This window comes from Culex pipiens, chromosome 3 (genome assembly GCF_016801865.2).
Source record: "Culex pipiens pallens isolate TS chromosome 3, TS_CPP_V2, whole genome shotgun sequence".
NCBI classification, from domain to species: domain Eukaryota; kingdom Metazoa; phylum Arthropoda; class Insecta; order Diptera; family Culicidae; genus Culex; species Culex pipiens.
The window spans coordinates 171,438,514-171,466,140 of NC_068939.1; the positions used below are offsets into that span (position 1 = coordinate 171,438,514).

Genomic DNA, 27,627 nt, shown 5'->3' on the forward strand with positions numbered 1-27,627 from the left:
ACCCATTTTTTTTCACTTTATTTTACAACATTTTTCTTGAATTTACATTTCACCACTTGCTAATAAGACGACAAATAAGCTCGGTAGAGATAATTTAACTTTGGATGTTTCTAGAAGATGTTCAAAAAATGCTTAAAATGGCGCTCAAAAATAGCTTTATTATTGAAACGAACGATTCTTATGCCTTGTTTAAATTCATTCAAATCCCCAAAACCTCGTTTTTCTAAATTATAAACTATCGTTTGCACAGTCAGCCAAAGTGCTGCTTTGTATTTAAAGTCCCTATCACCGATACTCAATGATAGAAGCTCATCAGGATCTTTTACTAAAATTTTGAGTCTTTTGTTCAGAATATTTTTTAACCATCTCCAAATTTCTTCGGATGTTTGACAATATTTTACTAAGTGACTAACTGATTCTACTAAACCGCAATTCTCACAAAACTTCGAGTCCGTCCCTCTTATTCCGTATAAATGCAATTTCTTTTTGTTTAAAACTATGTCCTTGAAGATGCAAAACAGTACGGTTTTACACTTTGAATTTAAAAAATTTGAATCTAAATTGTTTAACAAATTAGACCACATTAAATTAGGCATGTCCTCCATTGTTTTACATTTGATGTTTAAACTGTGAATGAAGAAATCATAAATTTTTTTGCTGCTGTTTAAATGGCTTTCAAGTTTGAGTTCATCAGCTTTTACGATCCATTCTCGCATATTTCTAGTTAAAGTACTATTATTGATTTGTCCTAACATGAAGTTGTCCAAAGGTGCGTTTCCATCAGCGTTACTATAAAGAATGTTTTTAATAAAAAGAGACTTTGCTTTTGATTCTACGTCTGTCAGAGCGAGACCACCTTTAATAACCGGTAAATATAATTCATTTCTAGGAACCTTAAAGATAAATCCTTGCCAAATTAACTGTCCGCAGATTGATTTTATCGCTGCTAAATGTTTATTATTTGGAGGAAATATTTGACAAATATACCAAATTTTGGACAGAACGAAAGTGTTCAACAACCACGCTTTCTGGAAAAGATTTAAAATACGTTTCTGATGTAAACTTAATGTGTATTTTAATTTGTTCAAATAGCTATCATAGTTAATTTCAACTAATTTATTGAAATTTTGGCAAATTAAAACTCCTAAAACATTTAGAGACTCCACTTCTTTAATTTGATGTGGACCAGATAAGCAACCGTTAAAACGAAGATACTGAGATTTTGCAAAATTGAGTTTTATTTTAGAGTATATGCTAAAATAACTCACCAACTGCAAGACAGTATCAAACTCGTGATTGTTTCTTACTAAAATATTCAGATCATCTGCATATGCAACAACCTTCACAAAATTGTTAGCAATGAGACAACCAAAAATATTTTCATATAACATTCTGATGAGTGGTTCAATGTAGAGGGCAAATAATGCCATGCTTAATGGACATCCTTGCCTTACTGAACTTAAGATACGAATTGCGGAAGTGAGAAACCCATTGAACAAAATTTGTGAAGTTGCATTTTTATATAACTTTTTTAAACAATTTATAAAACTAGCTGGGAAGTTAAATTTCGCCAAGACGGCCCATAGAAAGTCGTGATCAACCCGATCAAAAGCTTTTTCTAGATCTAGGCTCATGAGAATTCCTTTGAATTTTTTTGATGCGTTTGCTTTAATGAGAATATTTCGAAATGTGCGGAGATTGTCAACGCACGAACGATCGGTGACACAAGCTGCTTGGCCAGGCCCGATAAGTTTATCTAACAGTGGCTGTATTCTATTCCATAAAATTTTTGTAAATAGTTTACAATCTGTATTTAACATGCTAATTGGTCGTTTGTTGGATAAATCATAATTATCTCCTTTCTTCGGGATGAGTGTAATAATACCTGCAGAAAAACTGGCCGGTGGGTAAGCACCATGGATTAGATACGAATTAAATAAATTTAAAAGGTCAATTTTCAAAAGTTCAAAGTGGTTTAGATAAAAATTATAACAAAGTCCATCGGGTCCGGGGCTAGTTCGTTTTGATGCTGTTTTTATAATCAATAGTAATTCTCCCTCTTCAATAGGTTTAAGAAGAGCTTGATGATCATCATTGTCCAGACTAGTTTTAATGAATTTTAACACGTTTTCGTACTCTATATCAGAATTTGGCTGCTTTTGAAAATTGCATTGATAGTGATCAAATAATATTTTTTTTAATTTCGTTGTGTCGGATGTAATTTCCCCATTTATTCTTAATTTCATAACGTTAGAAGTCATGCTACGAGTAATTTTCGTAGAGATTTGGAACAAGCCTAATTTTTCGTCCGATAACAGTGAATTTGCTTTAAGTTTGTAATTGCATAAATTAATTCGTCTATTCTCAATCTCCATCAATTTTGATTTGACTATTTCCAGATCCGATGTGACTTCTGCACCAGTTTTCTGTAAATCAAATAATTCATTTAAACAAACATAGTAAAAATTCTTCTCTCGATTAAACTGCTGATTGAACAAATAACTTTCATTTTTGTAAAATTTCTTAACACTCGATTTAAATACTGAATTCCACCAAAAATTAATATCACTATGAGAGTTTCTTTTTTGCAAATCTCTATATACACTGCCAAATTTTGAGTTTATTTCATCATCGTTCAACAGAGATGAATTTAATTTCCAGTATCCCCTTCCCAAGTAAGAAACATTTAATAAATCTAAAACTTTATATTTTGCAAAAACACAATGGTGGTCAGAGAAAGCTGTTGGATTAGTTTCAATTTTTGTTACAGAATCACAAAAATATTTGGAAGCATAAATTCTATCCAAACGTGACTTTGATCCGTTACGGTAAAAGGTGAAAAATGTATCGTTTCCCTTAATTTTCTTTTCAACATCAATAAAATTCATTGATGAAATCAAGTTTTTCAATCCCGTAGATATATTTTTCACAGCACTATTTGAATCTTCTGTGTGAATAATACAATTAAAATCGCCGAGCATAACATTCTCTCTACCTTCCTTGAAGTGAATCAGTGTGTCAACTGTAAATAATTGGTCTCGCTCTTTCTTAAAACCACTCCCTGAATGTGCATAAATGTTGATAAAATTCAAATTGTCGATACATAGCGATGTTATCCTTCCGTTGGTGTTCATTATAAGATCAGAATATTCAATATTGTTGCGTAAAAGCACTCCCGTACCTTTTCCATCAGGACTTATGTTGATCAGAGCTTTGTGAGAATTGATAAATGCGAAATTTTCAAATGCAACTTCTTGCATGAATATAATATCCAAATCGTTGTTCCAAACAAAGTCTCGCAATAAAAGTTTTTTCACCGTAGAGCAAATAGCATTAAGATTGATTGTAGCGATATTACGTATGAGAGCCATTAGAGAAATATGAATGAATTAGAACAAATTGCAAAAGAATGGATAAAATTTCGCGAAACCGACGGATAGAAACATTTTTTGAACATCCCTTCCACACCCTGACGTTGAATGTCTTAGTGATATTATCGTACCGAGTTATCGTCGTCTACTTACGTGGCCGGCCCGGCCTTCGCTGGCTGCGAGATCTGGATCCTCTCTCCGTATCAGGCGTTCGGGTCGATCCTCGTGACCGATCACCGATCGCATCGATCGGGCTGTCCAGCTTGCTCGTGTCTTCGTTCGGGATGGTAAGCTGCGTTTTTTTCTGCTTCGATCGGTCAACCAAAGTGAAGGGCGAGCTCGCTTCGTCAGACGAGATGTCCGGATACGACTCCGTTCCCTCTCCATCCCCTTGATCCATCGTGTTGTCGCTCAGGATCGTAATGTTGGAAACGCTGCGATCCTGCAGCGTGTTCGTCTCGGCAGCGCCTGTAGCCGCGAAACTCGTGTTAGCTACGCACGCATCGGCTGCGCTCGTGCCAGCCGCGCTCGTGTCAGCTGCGCTCGTGCCGGTCTGTTGATCGGCCTCAATCGGCGGTCGCTCGGGTCCACCGTCCTTGCATCCAGCACCTCTGTACGGTGGCACTGGCAGTAACGTCATGTTTAGCGATGGAACGTTCTGCTTTGTTCCCGACCCGATGATCGCATTTGCGAGCACATGGCTGTACTGTCCGCCATTTTGCTGCGCTTTGTTACTGGCTAGCTTGGGGCAGGTGGCCTTCAGGTGACCTTCCCCTTTGCAGTAAAAACATTTATTTTTAAGGCCCTCATAATAGAGCCGCGCCTTGTAGTGGCCGATGAACAGATTCGCGGGTATTTCCTTGGAAATCTCCATATGCACACCTCTTACGCCGCTGTACACGGAGAATCCGTACGCCGCCGGGTATTTCTCTCGAACATGTTGCCTGATCACGCCGAACTGTCCCAAAACCGTGGCAATGTCTTTATCCTCTATTTCGGGCGGTAGGTTGAAGATTCGTACGTACCGGAACAGGCTACTGGCCACATCCAGGCGAACGACGGAGGTGCTGAGGTCGATGTACTCGAAGGAGTACTGCTCTTCGATGGTGGCGGTGAACAGGTTAAACGCGACGTCATCAATGAACTTGATGTAAAACTGTTGTTCGTTTTCGTCCTTGTAGATCGAATGTACGCTGGCTGCTGATATCTTCAACGTTCCTCCAACAAATCGCAATACGTCCATGTGCTGTGGTATCTTGGCCGCGGTCCCGAAAACTATTTTCAACGTGTTCTTCCTGGTTTTGTCCATTTTTGGTTCCGTAGTAAATTCCGTTTAGAAAAAAGAGGTTAGGTCACAAACGTGTGACAAAGCAACGCTGATGCCGGAGCACAGTCTAAAGCACTTGCGGTCGCTTCAGCGTCCGAGCGTCAACTGGCAAAAATTTATAACTCGCTCAAAGATTTTTTGCCCATTCTGGAAATTTCTGAAAAGTTGGCATTTTATGTCCTCTAAAACATATCAAAAAATAAAAAAAAATTAAAAATAGTGTTTTTTTGCATATCAAGTTTTAGTGACAAAATGTTAAATAAAAAATCACCAAAATTTTTGTTACCGTGTATTATTTTTTTCCAGCATAGTCCATATCCATACCTACACTTTTGCCGAAGACACCAAATCGATGAAAAAATTCCTTCAAAAGATACAGATTTTTGAATTTTCATACATCCTTTTTGTACGAACAGCTGCCAAATTTGTATGGAAAATTATATGGACAAACTAATGCACAGTGGTCGGAAACGCAAATTTAGCAGGAATAATTTATTTCCGCTTCAGGGATGCATTTTCGAGCTTCGGTGTCTAAGAAGCATTTGTTAAAAATGAAATTCTACATCTTTTCGTCAAAACAATATTAGGGTGGTCCAAAAATTTCTAATATTTTCAAAAACTATCTTCGCTTCTAGATGAGATAGAGGTATACTTTCTTCGACAGTATTGTAGTACTAGCCATTTCAAACAACTTTGTCCAAGACACCAAATCTCTATCTCTTAATCTGATCATTCTACAGCATTTTATATGAAAAGCAGTAGGGTGGCCCATCAAAAAAGTGTTTTTATTGCGTATCTTTTTTGTATTATTTTTGGCAATTTTGGTGTCTTCGAGACATATTTAGAGCATAAAAATACGCGTCTTTTGAAATGTCAACGAAGTCGCTAGGTCATTTTGGTAAAAAGTTACAGCGTTTTTAAAGTTTTTAATAGGCCTTTTTCAAATGTTTGTATCTTTTCGAGGGGGACACAAAAAAATACGCTCCACGGTGCATCTGAAAGCTCAAAACTTCTTCTTTAATATGAATATAACATCTCAAAAGGGTTTTTCTTAAACCCAAGTTACAGCGATTTAAAAATGGTCATTTTATGAGATTTTGTACCATGCTCTATGAGAAAATTTACATGAATATCGCATAAATCAGTATCAAAACTGCTCTTAGTGAGCTCAAATGCAGGTAAAATTGGTTTGTGGACAAACGTGGTCGAACCTGGTTTTTATGGCAACTAGGGTGGTCTTAGATGACCTAGGGTGGTTCATATTCGTTCACTCTTATAAGATATGATTTTTTTTAATTCGCATAGCAAGAAAATAAAAAAAAAATAACAAAATTCAAATACTTAACCTGTTTTAAATAGTAAAGCAGCTGAGGATATGATATCTGATTAGGGTGGCTCAAATTAATTAGACAATAAAAAGATTAAAGATTAAAGATTTTATTCGTTAGAAAATGTATTTTAACATACTATGATTTCTCTACGTTTTGGTAAATCGTCTTTTATTTGTATTTTTTTAAATAGGATAATACTTTCTATGCATTTTCTTTGACAAAAGGAGTCATTTTGTATAATTAGTATGCCAATACGAGAATCCTTTTCCAATTTATATCTTTTTACCTAAAAATGCAAATAATGATAACGGTGCATTTAGTCAAAAAAATTTAGTAACAGGTTTTACAACAAAACCTGAACACTAGCCTAAAAGATGTTTCCTTACAAATATAACAAATTTTCAGAAATAAAATAAGAGTTTTGGGAAATCAACTTCAATATCAATTTCTAAAATTTTGTATGGGCAAAATTGTATGACGCTTTGTATGGAACAACTAATGATGCAAAATGGAACCCTTTAACACAGTAAATGCATGGAAAGTTTTATCCTTTTAAAAAAATACAAATAAAGACGATTTACCAAAACGTAGAGGAATAATAATATGTTAAAATACATTTTCTAACGAATAAAATCTTTAATCATTAATCTTTTTATTGTCTAATTAATTTGAGCCACCCTAATCAGATATCATATCCTCAGCTGCTTTACTATTTAAAACAGGTTAAGTATTTGAATTTTGTTATTTTTTTATTTTTCTTGCTATGCGAATTTAAACAAAAATCATATCTTATAAGAGTGAACGAATATGAACCACCCTAGGTCATCTAAGACCACCCTAGTTGCCATAAAAACCAGGTTCGACCACGTTTGTCCACAAACCAATTTTACCTGCATTTGAGCTCACTAAGAGCAGTTTTGATACTGATTTATGCGATATTCATGTAAATTTTCTCATAGAGCATGGTACAAAATCTCATAAAATGACCATTTTTAAATCGCTGTAACTTGGGTTTAAGAAAAACCCTTTTGAGATGTTATATTCATATTAAAGAAGAAGTTTTGAGCTTTCAGATGCACCGTGGAGCGTATTTTTTTGTGTCCCCCTCGAAAAGATACAAACATTTGAAAAAGGCCTATTAAAAACTTTAAAAACGCTGTAACTTTTTACCAAAATGACCTAGCGACTTCGTTGACATTTCAAAAGACGCGTATTTTTATGCTCTAAATATGTCTCGAAGACACCAAAATTGCCAAAAATAATACAAAAAAGATACGCAATAAAAACACTTTTTTGATGGGCCACCCTACTGCTTTTCATATAAAATGCTGTAGAATGATCAGATTAAGAGATAGAGATTTGGTGTCTTGGACAAAGTTGTTTGAAATGGCTAGTACTACAATACTGTCGAAGAAAGTATACCTCTATCTCATCTAGAAGCGAAGATAGTTTTTGAAAATATTAGAAATTTTTGGACCACCCTAATATCGTTTTGACCAAAAGATGTAGAATTTCATTTTTAACAAATGCTTCTTAGACACCGAAGCTCGAAAATGCATCCCTGAAGCGGAAATAAATTATTCCTGCTAAATTTGCGTTTCCGACCACTGTGTAATGATGCAAAATGGCTTCTTTGGGCATACCGAAGGCACCAAAAAAGTTTCAGTTGGATTAAAAAATACAAAAATTAAAATTTAAGAAAAAAGACCGATTTCGTAGAGAATTTCTCAGCTATATTTTGTATGCTTTTTCACTTGATTAGAGTTTTTTTCTTAAATTCAAAAAATTTCACAAAATACCGTATTTTTTCGAAAATATTCAAATTTTGTAAATTTGCAATATGGGTATCAAACGAAGCGAAATTTTGCATGCTTCATACATACATTCAAATTGTGCATGCTTCATATAATACAAAGTTTTGCGTCGTTCGATTCAATTTAAAAAAAATGAGTATTTTCGAAAAAAGTCGGTATTTTGTGAAAATTTTAGTATTTATCAAAAAAAGCCTGAATAAAGTGAAAAGCATACAAAATTAGCCTTCGTTTGATATCCATATGAAATTTTTTGAAAATTAGAGTATTTTCGAAAAAAACCTATTTTGCTTTTTTTTTATTTTCCATCAAAAAAAAACTCTATTAAAAAACTCTTTCAAAAAGCAAACCAAATTTCGCTTCGTTTGATACCCATATTGCAAATTATGAAAATTTGAGTAATTTCGAAAAAAGGTAATTTGTGAAAATTTTAGTGTTTTTGAATAATACGGCAATTTGTGAAAATTTTAGTATTTAAAAAAAAATAGTAAAGTGAAAAAGCATGCAAAATTTAGCTTAGTTTAATACCCATATTGCATATTTAGAAAACGTGAGTATTTTCGAAAAAAATATGGTATTTTTTTTAATTTTGGTATTTTCAAAAAAAAAAAAATCTAATAAAGTGAAAAAGCATGCAAAATTTTGTTTCGTTTGATACCTATATTGCATATTTAGAAAATTTGAGTATTTTCGAAAAAAATCGGTAATTTTTTAAAATTGTAATATTTTCAAAAAAAAATAATAAAGTGAAAAAGCATGCGAAATTTTTCTCCGTTTGATACGCATTTTGCATATTTAGAAAATTTGAGTTATTTTGAAAAAATGCGGTATTTTTTTAAATTTTAGTATTTTCAAAAAAATATCTAATTAAGTGAAAAAGCACAATTGTGAACAATTTTGAGTACATATTTCACTTTGAAACTAATAAGATTTTCAAAGAAATATGTTCTTGTGAAAGCATTGGAAATTTAACATGATATGGTTGACATAATCGATTTTAGAAATGAGTTATCGTTTACTATTGCCGATAGAATTATCGAAATAACGATAGATTATCGTTATCGTCCCGACGATAACTACGAGAACTATCGTTATCGAGCCTCTATGACTTTATCGTTCACAACCTTGACACTTACATAGCTTCAGTTAGTGTGGTGGACTACTTTGCTGATATGTTTGGGATGTTCTGAGCAACGATGCCAGATTATTTTATGAGAGATCTGTATTTTCTTAAAAATAAATCTGTATCATTCCAAATTCGAAGCAATACAAGACATTTTTAAAATTTTAATAGCACATTTATGCTTTTTAATCATATTGAAGCATTATTCAAATACCAAATTGTAAAAATTTTTAATTATAATCAATTTAAAAAAAACTGTAAATACAGATTTTTGTGATTTTTGGGATCGAAAAATCTGTAAAATACAGATTTATCAGACTACTTTGCTGATGTGTTTGGCATGTCTTTGGTACTCTAAGAACTCCCAGGAGTTAAGACCTGTAAGTATATCGCCAAGAGGTCATTGGGGTATAACTCCAGGACATCTTCAGAATATCCAAAAGTTTCAATCACGCCAAATTTTCATTTTGTTACTAGTTGCCAAACTCGCTTTGCTTGGCAGCACCTGCAAGCCGCGTTACTCTTTAAAGCCTGCGGGGAGGTCCGATGACCTCGGAACAGTTACGCGCAGTGTGCTTCTTCATTCACCAAAAAGGTGGCGGCTTCCGTTGGATAATTAAATCTAAATTTACAACGCGCTCTCGGAGCGTGGAAAACGCGATTTCTCTTTCATTTTGCACAGAGAGAGCATCAGTGGGCTGGGAATCACAGCTTCGAAAATCATCATCATCGTCAGGCCTGAGCTGAAACGGTAAAGTTTCACCTGTGTGTGGATAACTTGGGGGGTAAATAAACCGAACTGGGCGATTTGTTATGCTTGATCGTTGCTGAAAAAAAAAGAAATTTAAAAAGTGAATTAAAAAATAATTATAACTATAGGTAAGATTCGTCGATGTGCCACCCCAAGCTATGTTGCTATGCAGTGAGCCTGATTGATCAAATGTCTCATTCCTGTAAAAAAAAACAACTTAATTACAAAATCAAAATAAGCCTCTTGCCACAACAATTACAAAGTTTTTTTTCACCAGTTAAAAGTAACTTTCGTCGACGTGCCACCCAAGCAACGATGCTATGGAGAGTGCCTATTTGTTGATTTAAATTGAAACAGAAGCTCAGATTCCCACATTTCATTGCGAAATCACAATTCGCAACTAATGTCAGTCAGTGTACTGCAAATGCGCAAAACCATTAACAAATCTGTTTGCGAAGGGGTTTTTCCCTCACTTTAAAGAGGGATTACCGGTTCGATCCAGCAGTCGGCTCCACAAACAGCTTGGGGATTAGCGGAGAGAGAGAGTCCAGTCTCCAGGAGCCAATTGTTGACCTGACTCAACACGGTCTAGATTCCGGGTGCACGTGCACACATCACTTCGCAGTGATGAAGTGCTGATTGGGTCGTTGTTTACGAACTCGGTTGATTGTAATCGGAGTGGACTTGTTTTGAGGATTAGTTGACTTAGTTGCCTGGTAACGGAAGTGCACTGATAATCCAAATTATCTATATTGATTTAAATTTTAAAATTATTAACAATATATCAAATTGAACTTGAGCTGTGAAAAACGTTTATTTTTTTTTCAAAAATCAAATTAAATTCTTGAAGTCCATTTTTTTAACATGGACAAGACTACACTTTCACCTTTTACTGTTCGCACCGTATGGTTATAATTTGCATTGTTACACCGCAATAAATCGTTCTTTCTAGTTTGAAACTGTACCAAATCTAACTTTTTAAAGTTAAATGATCTCTTTTTTTATAAATACAAATTTGCACTCAAGTTTAACTTCCAAGACCGTGATAACGTTACCATCTGCCGCACTTAATTGCTTCTTTCGTGTGGGGCTTGTTTGCATTAAGGGTGTCAAGAAATGCACTCGTGGCCACCACCACTTTCCAGCAAGCAAAAGTATCGAATAAATCAAACTGCAATCCCTGCCATATGGTCATTAAGACACATATGTGAGACGTTGGCGCCATATTTGCTTTTATTTCTCTTTTGTAAGATATTTACTTAGATTATCTTACTCTACAAATTCTACAATAATAGTCGCCAACTTATTTAAATTCATATTAAAAGTTACTTAAAAGATACATCTACAAAGCTTCTGAAGAAATGCACCCCAGAATGATGCAAACATTGGAAACAGCCGTGAAATTTGGCGACACGCGCGCGCCAAACCAAACAAGGCATAAAGGAGTTATTCAACTCGGGTTGAGTCATAAAAAAAGACGTCAACAGCGCCACCACGCCAAGTCAGCTTAACACTGCCCTGTGGTGAACACGCGAAAAAAAACATGTGCGGAGTTCCGAAAAGAAGTCACGTTGACGGACATGAACCGTCTTGCAATGACGTCAGAGAGGTTGCACTCAGTTGCACAATAAACGGGGTTAAAAATTTAGTTGGCAGTGCTGCCAATTTTTCAAAAAAAATAACGATTTTTGAAAAACGTGAAAAAAGTTGAACAAATTGTTTTGATATTTTTAGACAGATTTAGAAATTAATTTTCGCTTCGCGCAACGAGATGGTGATTTAAGTGTATTGACTGGATTTCGCCATGTTGAGTGGTGATTGTCTAAGCCCAAGTTGCCTAGGAATTTATGATTGGGGATCAAGAAATTAATTTTACAGCCAAAAAGTACTTCACATAAAATGTTATTTCGTGCACCGTTTGAATGTTATAGTCAATTAAAATTATTATTTTTAATGAAATCTTTTTTTATTGACCCTGTAGAAGCCATGACCAAGCTTGATAATCTCTGAAAATATTTTTTTCGAAAAGATTTTTTTTTAAATAAATGCTTCCGACCATACAAAAAACATTCAACTGGATGGTTTTCAAATTTATGCATTAAAATAAAATAATTGATCAATTATTTTAATGCATAAATTTTTAAATCAACCAGTTTTTATATATGGTCGTAAGCATTTATTTTGAAGAAATTTTTGATTCTTTTCGTTTTTTTCAGAGATGATCAAGCTTGGTCATGGCTTCTACAGGGCAAAACTAAGTTTTCAATGATTGTTTTGAAATTCTGTTTTGAAAATATGATTTTTTCCGTCACTTTAATGTGACGAAATAATCATGATCACCACTTTTCAGATCTTGTACCGAAAAGTAACACTTTTTGACACTGTTCGCAGTTGCAACAAAATTTGTGTTCAACTCGTTGCAAAACACGATTTTTTCAGCACTCGTCGTATTTATCCAACTTGGCAGAGTTTCGTTCAATAAATGTATAACTAGTTTTGCAAAAAGTTTATGCAACAAGTTTCTAAAAGAAGGTTTTTCAGTCAAATTTTCAATATTTGACCTTTTTTAAATTCCAATATTCAATATTACAATATTCAATATTTTGTCCATTTTAAATGTTAGAATAGATCAGAAGTTTTCACAAATGTTAATTTTTTAACATTAAAAAGCTGATGGTCCGTCTGATATATTGATACTGTAAAATTGAAGGCCATTTAGGTGAGACTTAAGGGGTTACATACATGTAAATTGGCAAAAATGTCAAGGGTTGGTATGAGCACAAACTATTTTTTTTAAATTTGTTTTCAGGGCATTAAAATATACATTTTCATCTATTAACAAAATAAATATGAAGACATTTGGATGTACCATTGCCGAGATATAGCTATTTTAAATTTGCAGTTTAAAAAAAACCGGGTGCCACGATATCTCAACACTGCGTTGACCAATTCGACTCAAAATTTTGTTGAAGACTCACAAAATGAGTCCCGTGTGCATGACGAAGGCCAATTCTCAAACAGTTTATTTAAAAGAAAATATGAAAATATTTTTCTGTTTTTCATATAAAAAATCAACAGTTTTTAATTTTTTTTTTCTAAACCTAAATTTCAAAATCGGGCTTTGTTATGCACACGGGATACGTCTAGAGTTTCCTCACTCCAAATTTCAGCCAATTTGGTCCATCCCATCTCGAGATATCGTGGCACCCGCAAATCAACTCGGTGTATTGAGAAAAACGCTCACAAAGTTTGACGGTTCGCTTTGCGCATAGCAAAACTTTAAACTCAAATCGTCTTCGACTCACTTAAATCGTGAAACATCTTTATGAAACTTTCAGGAGTGATTGGAAATCATATTTTGAAAGGATTAAATAAATAATCGGAAATATGAATTTAAGAGATTTTTTACATGTATGTAACCCCTAAAAAACCTAAATTTTATTGTTTCTTTATCTTTTATTTGCCGTAACCAATCTTTAATTTCTTTTGGATAACTTTATTGGGAATTTTCTCATTTATCACAAAAAAATATTTCAGGAATGGAGAATCATGGAAACCTTTTTTTTCAATTCGATACGTGTTTTATTAGATTTTAACAGATCTGCTGCAGGATGTTACATTTGCAATTCAGATATTTGGAGTGTTCTTCTAGAGAAAATAAATTTAGAGATAGAAACTATTTAAAAAATCGAAAAACTAAAATTTTGATGTAAAAATTAAAGTTTAAGTAGCTTTATAGATTTTATGAAAAAAAAAAAAAATGTGTGAAGTACTTGAGCAATTCTCTACCAAAACCGGAAATGGATTTTATTTGTATTTTTTGATTTGGCTCAATGTTTGTGGGGGCCTTCCCTATGACCAAATATGCTATTCTGTGTCATTGGTTCACCCATACAAGTCTCCATACAATTTTGGCAGCTGTCCATACAAAAATGGTATGTAAATATTCAAACAGCTGTAACTTTTGAGTGAATTTTTTGATCAATTTGGTGTCTACGGCAAAGTTGTAGGTATTGTTGAGGACTTTGGAGAAAAAAATAGGTACACGGAAAAAAATTTTTACAGATTTTTTTATCAACTTTTTTTTCACTGAAACTCAATTTCCCAAAATACGTATTTTTTGATTTTCGAGATTTTTTGATATGTTTTAGGGGACAAAAATCCGCAACTTTTGAGCCATAGAGAAACATGGTCAAAAAATCTGCCGCCGAGTTATGAATTTTTGAAAAAATAGTGATTTTTGGAAAAAATCGAAGTTTCATGCAAAAACAAGTTTGACATTATTTTTTAATGCAAAATTGAATTTGCAATCGAAAAGTACTTTACATATTAAAGGGCATGATAAAGGGCTCCGTTTTCAAGATATAGCCACCGAAAGTTTGATTTTAGCGAAATATTTGCAGTTTTTCAATTTTTAAAAATAGTGACCATGAGTGACCATTTCTAAAAATATTTTTTTTGAAAAGTTCAGAAAATTTGCTATAAAATTGTCTAAGAGACATTGAAGATTGGACCTCGGGTTGCTGAGATAGAGCCGCTTTAAGAAAAAGAAACACGAAAATTGAAGTTTTCTTAATATCACCAAAAAAACACACCATTTTCTAATGACGATATCTCAGCAACTAATGGTCCGATTTTCAATGTTAATACATGAAACATTCGTGAAATTTTCCGATCTTTTCGAAAAAATTATTATGAAAATTTTTAAATCAAGACTAGCATTTTAAATTGGCGTAATATTTAATGTTTGGCCCTTTTAAAATGTTAGTCTTGATTTAAAAATTTCAAAATATTTTTTTCGAAAAGATCGGAAAATTTCACGATTGTTTCATGTATTAACATTGAAAATCGGACCATTAATTGCTGAGATATCGTCATTAGAAAATGTTGGGCTGTTTGGGTGAGACTTAGAAAACTTCAATTTTCGTGTTTCTTTTTCTTAAAGCGGCTCTATCTCAGCAACCCGATGTCCAATCTTCAATGTCTCTTAGACAATTTTATAGCAAATTTTCTGAACTTTTCAAAAAAAATATTTTTAGAAATGGTCACTCATGGTCACTATTTTTAAAAATTGAAAAACTGCAAATATTTCGCTAAAATCAAACTTTCGGTGGCTATATCTTGAAAACGGAGCCCTTTATCAAAAAATATGTAAAGTACTTTTCGATTGCAAATTCAATTTTGCATTAAAAAATAATGTCAAACTTGTTTTTGCATAAAACTTCGATTTTTTCCAAAAATCACTATTTTTTCAAAAATTCATAGCTCGGCGGCAGATTTTTTGACCATGTTTCTCTATGGCTCAAAAGTTGCGGATTTTTGTCCCCTAAAACATATCAAAAAATCTCGAAAATCAAAAAATACGTATTTTGGGAAATTGAGTTTTAGTGAAAAAAAAAGTTGATAAAAAAATCTGCAAATTTTTTTTTCCGTGTACCTATTTTTTTCTCAAAAGTCCTCAACAATACCTACAACTTTGCCGAAGACACCAAATTGATCAAAAAATTCACTCAAAAGTTACAGCTGTTTGAATATTTACATACCATTTTTGTATGGACAGCTGCCAAAATTGTATGGAGACTTGTATGGGTGAACCAATGACACAAAATAGCATATTTGGTCATAGGGAAGGCCCCCACAAAGTTTAAGTCAAATCAAAAAATACAAAAAATAAAAATGGTCGAAATCGGCCGATTTTGTAGAGAGTTGCTCACTTTTCGATTGCGTATTTAATTTTAGATAAATAAAAAACTGATTTAAAAAAAGTTGGCTGAAATTTATATTTTTCCAAAAAATCTAAATTTAAGAAAAAAAATTACTTGGCGGCAAAATTTTTGTCCATAAGCTTTGCTTAAAAGTTGCAGTTTTTTTCTTTAAGATAGATATAAATTTGGGAAATTGAATTTATGTGAAAAAAAGTTTACTAAGAAATCGGCAAGATTTTTTACCGTGAACCACATTTTCGAAAATTTACTTAGGATTTTTGTATGGACAGCTGCCGAAATTGTACAGTCTAAGGGAAGGCTCCTCAAAAGTTTGAGCCAAATAAAAAAAACACACACACACAAAAAAAAAATGCACAAAATCAGCCGATTCCGTAAACAATTGCTCAATTGTACAACGTGTTTTTTCTTCAAAAACTTTTATTAATTTACTGTTACTAAATCTTCCTTCAAATAAATATCAGATTAAGCTTTTTTCACAAAACCAAAAAAAAAAAACAAATAAAATAAAAATGCATTATTGAAATCAGGTCAAACAATTCAAACCAGTATGATCCATGGCATTGATAAATCGTTCGTTTTGTTTTCCTAGAATTCTAAAGGTCAGAAAGGGTTCCACGTATTGGCATGGTATTTTGTTCCGAACAATCCTTCCTTCCTGGAACCATCGAACCATTCGGGAGCGGTTACATAGATATTAATTTGCCCCTTGCCTGATATGTGAAAAAAAATAATAGGCTGAATTAAACCTGCATTATGCACGTGACTTTTTGAGGTCGATTGGCGCTTCTGAGAAAGCCCAAAACCAGCCCTAACCGGTTCCAGCGCGCAGACCTGTTGTTGTTGTTTGCATCGTCGTTTTGCAAGCGGAAAAAAGGTGCAATTAATATTCATTCTAAACAGCGGTACATTGCGTCAATTGGTTTGCAAACAGAAGGGAAGTGATAGTGTGAAAATAAGTAAAAAAAAACAAATTAAAAAATTTGAAAATCACTTATGAGGACCCTTGCAACTTTCAATGAAAAGTTTTCCTCAAATTTTAATTTTCGAAAAAATCACAAAATTTTTCACTGTGCACTTATTTTTCCTATGACGGTGATAGTTTGTTGCGCCGTGTCGCGTGGAGACAGCAAAATATTTACTTGCACCGGTGACAACAATAACAGAGCAAGAAAAGTGCGCCGTAGGAAATGCACTCACTTCCTTTGCCCCAATGATTGCACCATATCGGTGAGAGCACACGACGAACGTCATCGACGACACTGTTGTTGCTGCCGCTGCCATGTGACTTGGTTACAGGCGAGAAACCCGATTTTTGGGGAATTTTTTGTTATTAATTTAGTTATTAATTTAGTTGTTTTAATGACACAAAATATAAGTTTTAAAAGCTCTTGTAAATTTACTTGTTTTTTGCTGGTTTAAAAAAATACATGGTATTTATGTAAAATAAATTATATATTAAATTTAATTAAATCCGATTTCAAAGCAAAAAAAACCTAAAAAAAATGTGACAAAAACAGCCCCGGTAGGCAACAACAACCGCCAAGGAATGCGAAGAATGCGCAGCGCACTTATGGCACGTTGCGCGGATTTTGTTTATAACTGTGTGTCAGCAGACAATTTCTTCCATCACCGTCACCACCACCACCACCACCAACGAAAAATACTCCAGTGTGTGGTGGAGTGTAAAAGTGCTGACGAATGTGTTGGTGGGGCCACATTTTGCACGACCACTGTGTCGAACCTTTTGTCTAGAATTTAATGAATGTCGTTATTTTTAGTGTAAAGATTGAAATTTATAATTTAAATGATTTTTCTACGGAATTTTATGAATTATTACCCAAATTAACTGAATCTTGCAACTGAAAATTACAAAATAATGAAAAAACAACCCGATATTCGGTTGCGAAGTTCATCGTAACGATCGATTTTCGGACATTTTTGTTCATTTTGACATAACTGTCGATCTAAACTTACAAATTTATAAATTGCTGATTTCGGTCAACAAACTTGGTGTGTAATTCTAGACTGTTTAGTTCAATTATTTTGAAATAGTAGAGTGGTATTGATGTAAATTCTAACTATGGGTGAAACTTTATAATTGAAGAAAAAAACATTTCAAAACTCGTAAATTTTGATGAATAAATGTCTACTCTCACATAAAAAAAATACATTTATAATGTCCGAAAAATGTGTGATTATCCATTGAAAAATGTGTATATTCCCGTCCAACTTTTACATTCTAAGGTCTTTATCAGTCTTAAAGGATGTAATTTTGCATCCTAAAAGAGTTATGATAACATTTAAAACATTTTTTACAAAAAAAAAAAAACTCATTGTTTCCAAAAAGTCTAATAACACACTTATGCTATTGGAAAATTTCACAAATTTGATACAAATTATTTGCAAAAAATACAGCAATAATCCTTCAATGCAAAATTTTCTCATACATTTTGATTTCTAAGAGGTTTATAAAAAAAACTTCATTATACAGTAGAGAAAATCATGGTAATATTACATCTGGAAAGGGGACATCTTTCATTTCAGAAAATACGTGTAATTTTAGCTCTGAAAAGGTGTAATTTTACCGCTTTTTTGGTGCAATGTCACATTTTCAGTCAAAATTGAGGTAAAATTACATCATAAAATATGTAATATTGAGCCTCTTCCAAATTTTTAACGTGTAGTTTCCCCTTTTTTTTTCTTTCAGGAATTTAATTATCAATTGTTTGTGTTTTATTTATTTTGAATATTTTTATGTTCAATCTTCCACCCAATGTCTTATTTCTTTTTCGTGTATCTGTAAAAATTAAAAAAAAAAACTTTAAAATTAGAGAAAATCTAGAAAATAGGTCAGACAACTTTTTCAAAAACTGTTCATGGTGGAAATTGAATTAATTTATTAAATTTAAACTTTTTTTCATATTTTTATTCAAAAAAACTACCCATATCTGAAATATTTAAATATTTCAGGAACAAAAATGTGTTTTTATAAATGTTTTTTTTTTTTATTTTGAATAATTTTATGTCCATTCTTCAACCCTGTGTCTTAATTCTTTTTCGTGTATCTGTAAAAAACTCTTCCAAAAACTGTTCATGTGAGCAATTCTCTACCAAAACCGGAAATGGATTTTATTTGTATTTTTTGATTTGGCTCAAACTTTGTGAGGGCCTTCCCTATGACCAAATAAGCTATTTTGCATCATTGGTTTACCCATACAAGTCTCCATACAATTTTGGCTGGTGTCCATACAAAAATGGTATGTAAATATTCAAACAACTTTTTTTCTAATGTCGATATCTCAGCAACTAATGGACAAATTTTCAATGTTAAATCATGAAACATTCGTGAAATTTTCCGATCTTTTCGAAAAATATATTTTGAATTTTTTAAAATCAAGTCTTACATTTCAAAAGGGCCAAACATTGAATATTACGCCCATTTAAAATGTTAGTCTTGATTTAAAAAATTTCAAAATATTTTTTTTTCGAAGAGATCGAAAAATTCCACGAATGTTTCATGTTTTAACATTGAAAATCGGACTATTAGTTGCTGAGATATCGACATTAGGAAATGGTGGGTTGTTTTGGTGAGACTTAGAAAACTTCAATTTTCGTGTTTCTTTTCCTTTAAGCCGTTGTATCTCAGCAACCAAAGGTCCAATCTTCAATGTCTCTTAGACAATTTTATAGCAAATTTTATGAACTTTTTAAAAAAAAAATTCTAGAAATGGTCACTCATGGTCACTATTTTTAAAAATTGAAAAACTGCAAATATTTAGCTAAACTCAAACTTTCGGTGGCTATATCTTGAAAACTGAGCTCTTTATCAAAATATCTGTAAAGTACTTTTCGATTGCAAATTCAATTTTGCATTAAAAATAACGTCAAATTTGTTTTAGCATGAAATTCCGATTTTTTCCAAAAATCATTATTTTTTTTTATTTTTTCGGCTCAAAAGTTGCCGTTTTTTGTCTCCTAAAACATATAAAAATATCTCGAAAATCAAAAAATAAGTATTTTGGGAAATTGAGTTTTTGTGAAAAAAAAGTTGATTAAAAAATCTGCAATTTTTTTTCCTTGTACCTATTTTTTCTCAAATGTCCTCAACAATACCTACAACTTTGCCGCAGACACCAAATTGATCAGAAAATTCACTCAAAAGTTACAGCTGTTTGAATATTTACATACCATTTTTGTATGGATAGCATCCAAAATTGTATGGAGACTTGTATGGGTGAACCAATGATGCAAAATAGCTTATTTGGTCATAGGGAAGGCCTTCACAAAGTTTGAGCCAAATCAAAAAATACAAAAAAAATAAAAATGGTCGAAATCGGCCGATTTCGTAGAGAGTTGCTCATGTTAGAAATTGAATAGCAAAAAAACAAGAGCGATAACAAATGTATTCTTTCAGTGAACATATAATTAATTTTAATTAATTTGGATTATTCTAAAGAACTGCCCATATTTCAAAAATTTATCAATATTTTCTCATAAAAACTATTTAAGACACTGTTCATGTTTAAAAGAATGGAAAAGGTTGCTCAAATATTTCTGGAACTAGAATGTGTTTTTATAAAATCAAAAACAAATAGAATAACATTTATTAAAACCATTGTTAGCTTTAAAAATTAAATGGTCAGTGGCATTTAAAAAAAAAATAATAATAATGCATTAAATTTGAGTCTGGACTGTTTTATAATAAATTAAATAATACGTTTTAAATAGAGAAATTAAATTCAAGTCTTATTCATTTTTTTATTGTTTAAAAAACATTTTCTTTGTTTTCACAGTGCCCTGAACTCTGAAAAGTCAAATATCATTCCCTTTTAACCCATTCCTTCGAATATGAAGTCACAAAAATTGGTTTCTCTTCCTCTCCTCTCACTCTTCCTACATCACACATCGACAGCAACAGCTCCAGAAGTGTGTATAGAATCACACCAGAAAAGGGAGCTGCCAAACTGAGCAAACGAACTAAACCGAACCAAAAAGAAAAGAAGACGAAAAAAACAACAGAAAAACAGAAGGGAGCGGGGAGAAACAAAATAATTGAACCGGAAATAAGGTTAACGAACTTCGATCTTTGCTGGGCGCTCAACAGGCAGAAGAAGTTTGATTTTTGTCTTGCCTTTTCTGTTTGTGTGAGTATGGTTGGTTGGGAAGACTAAAGAATCAGGAGGGAGCTCTGTGTCATCATCCATATCGGAGAAAAGACACGTGCTTAATTTTTTGTAATATCGATAAAATGGGATTAATTTTAAAATTTACGACAGCAAAACATTTAAAGGAGCCTTTATTTAATATTTTCATGTTTTTATTTGTATTTTTAACTAAGATTAAAAACTTATTTTAAATAATTACTAAACTACGGATAAAACATAAAAAATATGTTTTTTTTTTCAAATTGCGATAACTTTTTCAACTCAATTATGTTTTGTGAAGGCAGACATCACACAAATACACACGTGTGCGTGTATTATTTTTGCTCTCTTTTTCGTTTTCTGCTTTCTCACCTGTACCTTGGACGAAACAAAAATGACTGCTGTTGCTGCTGCTGGGGGGCAATGATTGTTTGGCGAACAGGTGCGCGCGTGAAATGACGCGCGTTTTCGGCAAAGGTTTGTGGCTTTGGAATCGAAAACAAACTTTACGTTGGAGGCATTATTTTGTAATTTTGATGGAGGAATATTTTCTTAAGCTGAAAATTTGGTCTTTGCGTAAATTTAGGTATTCTTTTTTAAAAATTATTTGCTAGAGGACAGTTTACAGAAGTTATTATAATAAAAATCAGAACTGGAAACAAATCCGTGAGTTAATAAAAACTCACAGTTAAAAAGTTATGAAAAGAATGATAATTTTATATGGTCGAAAAAGTTGGTTGTTGGATAAATGTATTACCTCTTTTTATGCAATTTTACATAAATTTATGTGGAAATAGTAAAGTTTCACATTAAAAAAATGTAAATTTACACCTTTCTAGAGGGTAATTTTTTTGACATAAAATTTGTCAAACAGATTTAGTTCTAAAATTCATAATTTTGTTTTTATGCCTTTGCAAATATTTTTCAAAGTTAATGTGTCTCTTGGTCTCACAGGTGCGAAGATATTGTAAATATTTGACGATATTTATATTAATCTTCAATTTGTTAGTGCAAATTTATGATAATTAATTCAATTTGATAAAACCATGCTAATTTTTGCATTCTACTTCCACAAGCATACTCTGTGACAGTGCAGGGTGGCAACTCAGTCGGGAAATCGTTAAAGTCTCGAAAAAGTCTGGAATTCGCAAAAAAAAAAATGGAAAAAGTCGGAAATTTGTGATTTTCTGTAAAAAAAATCGGGAAATGTCTAGAATCGCAAGAATTCTTGTTTGAAAATTATTTTATATCTTTTGAATAATTTTGTAATATTTGCTTAATTTTCAATACAGATACACTCAATTCGTTTTCAGCACTTAACAACAAATTCAAAGTTCCTTTCATTTTTTATCTAATATTTTCGGTTTTGTTGATTTGAATTCAGAACCAATTGATTGGAAACTTTTTTAAACAAAACTGTTGCGAAAATGTTGTTTTCTGTTCTTTACTATTTGAATGACAAAACGTAAAATAACCTGAAATTTAAAAAAATCAACTAAGAGATACATTTTTTAGTTTAAAAAAAAATGAAAAAAACGTAGCTTAAATTTTTGTAATACATTAAAATACTGACTTATTAAAACATCATTTTTTTTTTTAGAATTAGATATCAAATACAAAACATAAAAAAGGAAAAAAAGATTTTTCTGCATGAGTATTTAAAAAAATGTTATTTTTTACTTTTTGACTGTTGAAACTAAAAACAAAAACGCAATGTTCAAATAGAATCACAGAATCTTATGTATTCTTTGGGTTTTTTTATTATTATTTTGGATTACCGTAAAACGGGGTGACTTTGATAGGTTTCAGATTTTTCAGCAAAATGACAAGTACAAATCAAACACGTACGGAATGGTTTGGAATCATAATGACCGTGTTTGAGAAGTGTTCAAAGTACTTCAAGCCGAAGTTTTCATAACAAATTGAAAAGTTTTAAAAGATAGTTAACTACAATTAAGAAAATGTCGATGAATAGTTTCATTTTAATATTCTCAAAGTTTCTTGATTTTCTCAAGGAATATGATGTCGATTTGGATAACGGAATGCTTTTTTCGGATTCTTTGGACAATTTTCCATTAGGGAAATAAAATAAGTTTTTATGATATAAATATGTGTTTTTGAAAAATAATTCAAAAAAATCTCCAAATTTAAAAACATTTTCAAAAGAACAAATTTTATAAAAAATGTAAAAAATTTCATTGGAGCTTTTAATTAAGTTTAAAATTTAATATGAATCGATAATTTTATAATTGTTTTATAAAATTATCGATTCATATTAAATTTTAAACTAGTTTCAACAAATTTCCGGCAAAATTCTGACTTTTTAACAATTTTATTTAAAATTTATATGTGTTTTGTTAAAAAAGCTTTTTTCAAAATCTACATCAGCAACCTTATTGATGGTCCTTTTGACGTGAAAAGAAATTTTAAAATCTTAAATCTGATTTCAACAAGAAAAACTATGGCTGTCAAAGTCACCCCGGGATTCAAAATAAGAATTTTTAACGCAACTTTTGGTTTAAACACCATTGAATAAACTTTTTTCAAAAATAGTGCATGGATTTTGAGTAGCCTACCTCAATACAAGTTTTAAAAATAATAATTTTGAAAAAAAAAACTTTTACCAGTTGAAAACCCCGTTTTACGGTATTTAAGTTTTTTTTTTTTTTGGACAAAATTACGAGTGCTTCCATGCTTTAAGTAGTTTTTATAATAAATTTCTTGTTATGTTTCTATTTTCACAAAATTGAAAATAGGTTTTTTTTAATTTATTTTGAAATTACATTTCATAAACAGTGTTGGCAAACATTTTTTTGTTTTGAAAAATTCCTATTTTTTAGGTTCTGGAAAAGTCGGGAATTCGGCCACCCTGTAGATTAGTAAAACACAATTATAAGAAGATTTGGGAATAACATGTAAAATTTCAGAGAGCATTGAAAACATAAATAAAAAATAAATTAAGTTTATTTCAATGATTTAAAAAAAACCTAAATGGGCTTAAAATTATTAAATATTAACATTTTGGGAAATAAAAGATAAATCCTTTCAATCAAAAATTAAATTTTGAAACTTCCAATTCAATTAAAAAAATAGGCCAATTTCAGTTTTTGTTTCAAGAATTCTAAAACTGAGGCATGTTGGCAAAATTGAAAAAAAAAATGTTTCTGCTAACCAACCTTTGCAGCATAAAGAGTCCTTCTAGATCCAAACCAAATCACTTGTTTTCAATACTCATCAAACTTTTTTTCCATTCTCTTTCTCTCCTTCAATGCTTACAGTAGCAGCACAATATGCATCCGGAAATGTTCCTGACTCAACGCGGCAGCGGCACCACGCGCCGCTCTACGGAAGACTGGTTACAGAAGAACACTTACCTGCCGTTCATCGTGATATACATCAGGTAGCGTCATTTGCCACGAGCCCCTTAATCATGTGGTCAAACCAAAACTTGTTTTTTTTTCCCCCCTAGCGTTCGATAAGTCCTACATCATCGACCGACATCCGGGCGATGCAAGCCCGGATACCATCGCATTTCCGGGACCCCGCGACGGCACCGCTGCGGAAGCTCAGCGTTGACCTGATCAAAACCTACAAACACATCAACGAGGTGAGTTTTAGGCTGTATTGGCTTGGCTTTTAAAGGTTGGATTCGGCTGTTCTGACAAAAAATAAAATCGAAAAAAACGGACGGTCCAAATCCCGGCGACTAGCGCAAGGACCCTTGACCAAGAGTTCCGTTTTAACGAGCAGCGCCGAAACTCTGGCCACAGTGCATTTCTCAATAATGACCATGGTCCACACTGGTCCGGCCGGGGCCGTCGGTCGCCGCCAAGAGGCCAGAGCAATTGAATTTTTCAAGAGGATTCTTTCTCTCTGCCCGATCCAGCCGCCACCCAGCTCTTGAGCATCTCATTATCTAACCGTCCAACGGGGGCTGGTCAGCTACACAGTGAAAAAAAAAATCATGGTAATATTACACCTGGAAAATTTACCTCCGAACATGTGTAATTTTACCACTTTTCTAGTGGAATGCCACTTTTTCAGTCTGAATTGATGTGAAATTACATCATTAAAGAGGTAATATTCAACCTTCAAAAATTACACCTTCCGAATTTACACAATTTTTTACTGTGTCGCTATGCTAGGCTAGACTAGGATGCTTCCATCGAAATGATGTACCTACTAAAGTTAATCAGAGCTCGATTCTCGATTTTTCTGGGAAGGAAAGCGAGATAATAAACTGCATTTGAGTGTCCTTTTGTAAGCATTTAATAGGCAATTAGTCGATTTTCATTTTTGATGAGCAATATAATATAAGGCTCTTTACGCTTTCCATGTAAGAAATTTGTCTCAAACTTGACCTAAAAACAGTTGATAAAACTTGCCTTGCGTCTCAAATGTTTTGATTTATACGAGCGAATTAAATTATTTTTAACATTTTTTTATTATATATAACATAAAAAAAAAACAATTAAGAAAGTACACAGTGAAAAATTGCGTAAATCTTTTATGATGTAATTTTACCTCAATTTAGACTTGTTAAAATTACACATTTTCAGAGGTAATTTTACATATTTATTCTGCCATGAAAGATGTACCCCAAAAACAAAAAAAATCTGTAGTTTTTTTTTTGTTTTGAAAATACGTATTTTGAGTATTTGAGTATAAAAGCTATTACTATCAATATCTATACAAATTCTGGATTGTTTAATACTCGTATTGCAACAAAATATTTTTTTTGTGAAATTTTCTACTTTTCTCTATAGAAATAATTTCGAATTTTTAAAACACAGATATTTTGGAAATTTTCAAATGTCCATAGCCAAAACTTCCCAACATTCAAAAAAAAGTATGAGGCGTAACACAACTTCCCCCCACTATCTGTCATCAACATTTTAAGATGTCCAAAATACGTTTTATTAGCCCATTCAAAATATAAATGGTCTTAATTTTAATGATTCGAAATAAATTTTCATTTTTAACATTGGAAATCAAACCAATAGGTTCGATTCCGAGTTGAAAAATGAGAAAAAAGAAAATAAAGAAAATAAAAACATTTTTCATAAAATTAAAGAGGCTGCCTTTCTTAGCAACCAGCAATCGATGAACAATGTCTGTTGGAGCCCCAACGCGTCGATAAGATCGGCAACACTGGACAACGCGGTTTGGCAGGTTTGCGATCCACCCTGTGATGTTTGCGCGCAACGGCACCCGTTGCTGCGATCGAGAAGGCGAAGAAAACGCGCGAAAAGAGGAACGACCGAGCGCGCGTGTTGTTTACGTCACCAGTCCTTTTCCACCAGTTGGAACGGAAACATCCGCACTTTAATTCAAATAAATTAAGTTTAGTTAGTTTAAAGAAGTGCTTCTTTCCTTCGCCCACGGGCGCGTCCACCAGTCTACAGTCCGCCGAAAGTGTCCACCGTCGCTTTCAGCTCCGGCACACCAAGATTTGGTTGGTGCCATCTTCGCCGTTTTCGTGGGGCCAAGTCTGGCCCGAACAATGTCAAAAAAGTAAAATGCTGGATTATTTCAGCCTTTCAATGTTTTTTTATGCTTTTCTTCGTGAAATATTTCAGAAATGCAAAAAATAACATTTTTCTAAAAATTATACCTTAAAATGTCGATCATTGCATCTTAAGAATAATTTTTAGAATTTAGTTTGAATATATTTTTGATTTTTTTTTCTTCAAAAATATTTTTTTTTTTTACATCTCTGGAAACATATTTTGCACCACCGTAAACTCTGTCGCAAAAGTTGCAATTTTTCGTCCTCTGAAAAATATCGAAAAAAATTAAAATTATCAAATACCGTAAACCGGGGTGACTTTGATAGGATTTCAATTTGTTTTTAGAATATTTTCCAACAGGTAAGGTTTTTCTCAAGATTATTATTTTTAAAACATGTACTGGGGTAGACCACACAAGGTCCATGCACTATTTCGGAAAAAAAAGTTTTTTAAATAATGTTTAGAAAAATAGTTACGTTAAAAATTCCTTGTTTTAATTCCGGGGTGACTTTGATAGTCATAGATTTTCTTGTTAAAATAATATTTAAGATGTTAAAACTTTATTTTTACGTTAAATGTACCATCACTAAAGTAGCTGATATAGTTTTTAAGAAAAAAAAACAATGTTTGGATTTAGTTGACTAAGAGTATAAGCTTTTAAGCAAAATACATATAAATTTTAGGTAAAATTGTTAAAAAGTCGGAATTTTGCCTGAAATTTGTTAAGACTAGTTTTGTTTATAAAATTATCGATTTATATTGCATTTTATACTGAATTCAAAGCACGAATCACAAGTTTTCACATTTTACATGAAATTTGTTCAACTGAAATTGCCTATAAATTGTGAGATTTTTTTTAATTGTGTTTCAAAAACACATATTATTTATTATTTACAAACTTTTTTAACCTTCTCTTAGTGGAAAATTGTCCAAAGAATCCGAAAATGCATTCCGTTTTCCAATTAAAAATCATGTTCATTGAGAAAATCATGACACTTTAAGATGTTTAAAATAATGACTTTCATCCACATTTTTTTAACTATAGTTAACTAACTTTTTAAACTTGTCAAAATTTTATGAAAAGTTCTTCTTGAGGTACTTTGAACACTTCTCTACCACGGTCAGTATGTTTCTAATCCATTCCTTACGTATTTTAATTGTACTCTTCATTTTGCGGAAAAATCGCAAACCTATCAAAGTCACCCCGGCTATCAAAGTCACCCCGTTTTACGGTACGTATTTTTGAAATTAAACAGTTAAAGTTTTATACAAGTGCCATAAAAGCTGTTCAATGTTTTTTTGGATCCTTTTCTTCGTAAAATATTGTTTAAATGCAGATTTAATTTAATTTAATGGTTTGAACAGTTTTGATTTTTTTTTTCAAAAAATAACTATTGTTCATGTCTTTTTATACAAATTTTGCACCACCGTAAACTCTGTCGCAAAAGTTGCAATAAAATTAAAATAATAAAAAGTCAAATAAAAAAAAACATTTTTTTCCGTGTACAGATCGTAACTTACAACTTTGCTGAA

General features: G+C 32.3%; 1 protein-coding gene across 4 annotated transcripts in view; it reads left to right on the plus strand.

Moving 5' to 3' along the window:
- The window catches only part of LOC120423534 (serine/threonine-protein kinase minibrain), a 109,887-nt gene that overhangs the window by 50,788 nt on the left and 31,472 nt on the right, over positions 1 to 27,627 (plus strand). For 3 of the 4 annotated variants that reach the window (XM_039587384.2, XM_039587391.2, XM_039587396.2), the window contains 2 exons: positions 23,863 to 23,984; positions 24,054 to 24,191. In XM_039587384.2, coding sequence (XP_039443318.1) covers positions 23,863 to 23,984; positions 24,054 to 24,191 — 260 coding nt within the window. The remainder of the gene's footprint in view (positions 1 to 23,862; positions 23,985 to 24,053; positions 24,192 to 27,627) is intronic. The other variant, XM_052711210.1, reaches the window with a different exon arrangement.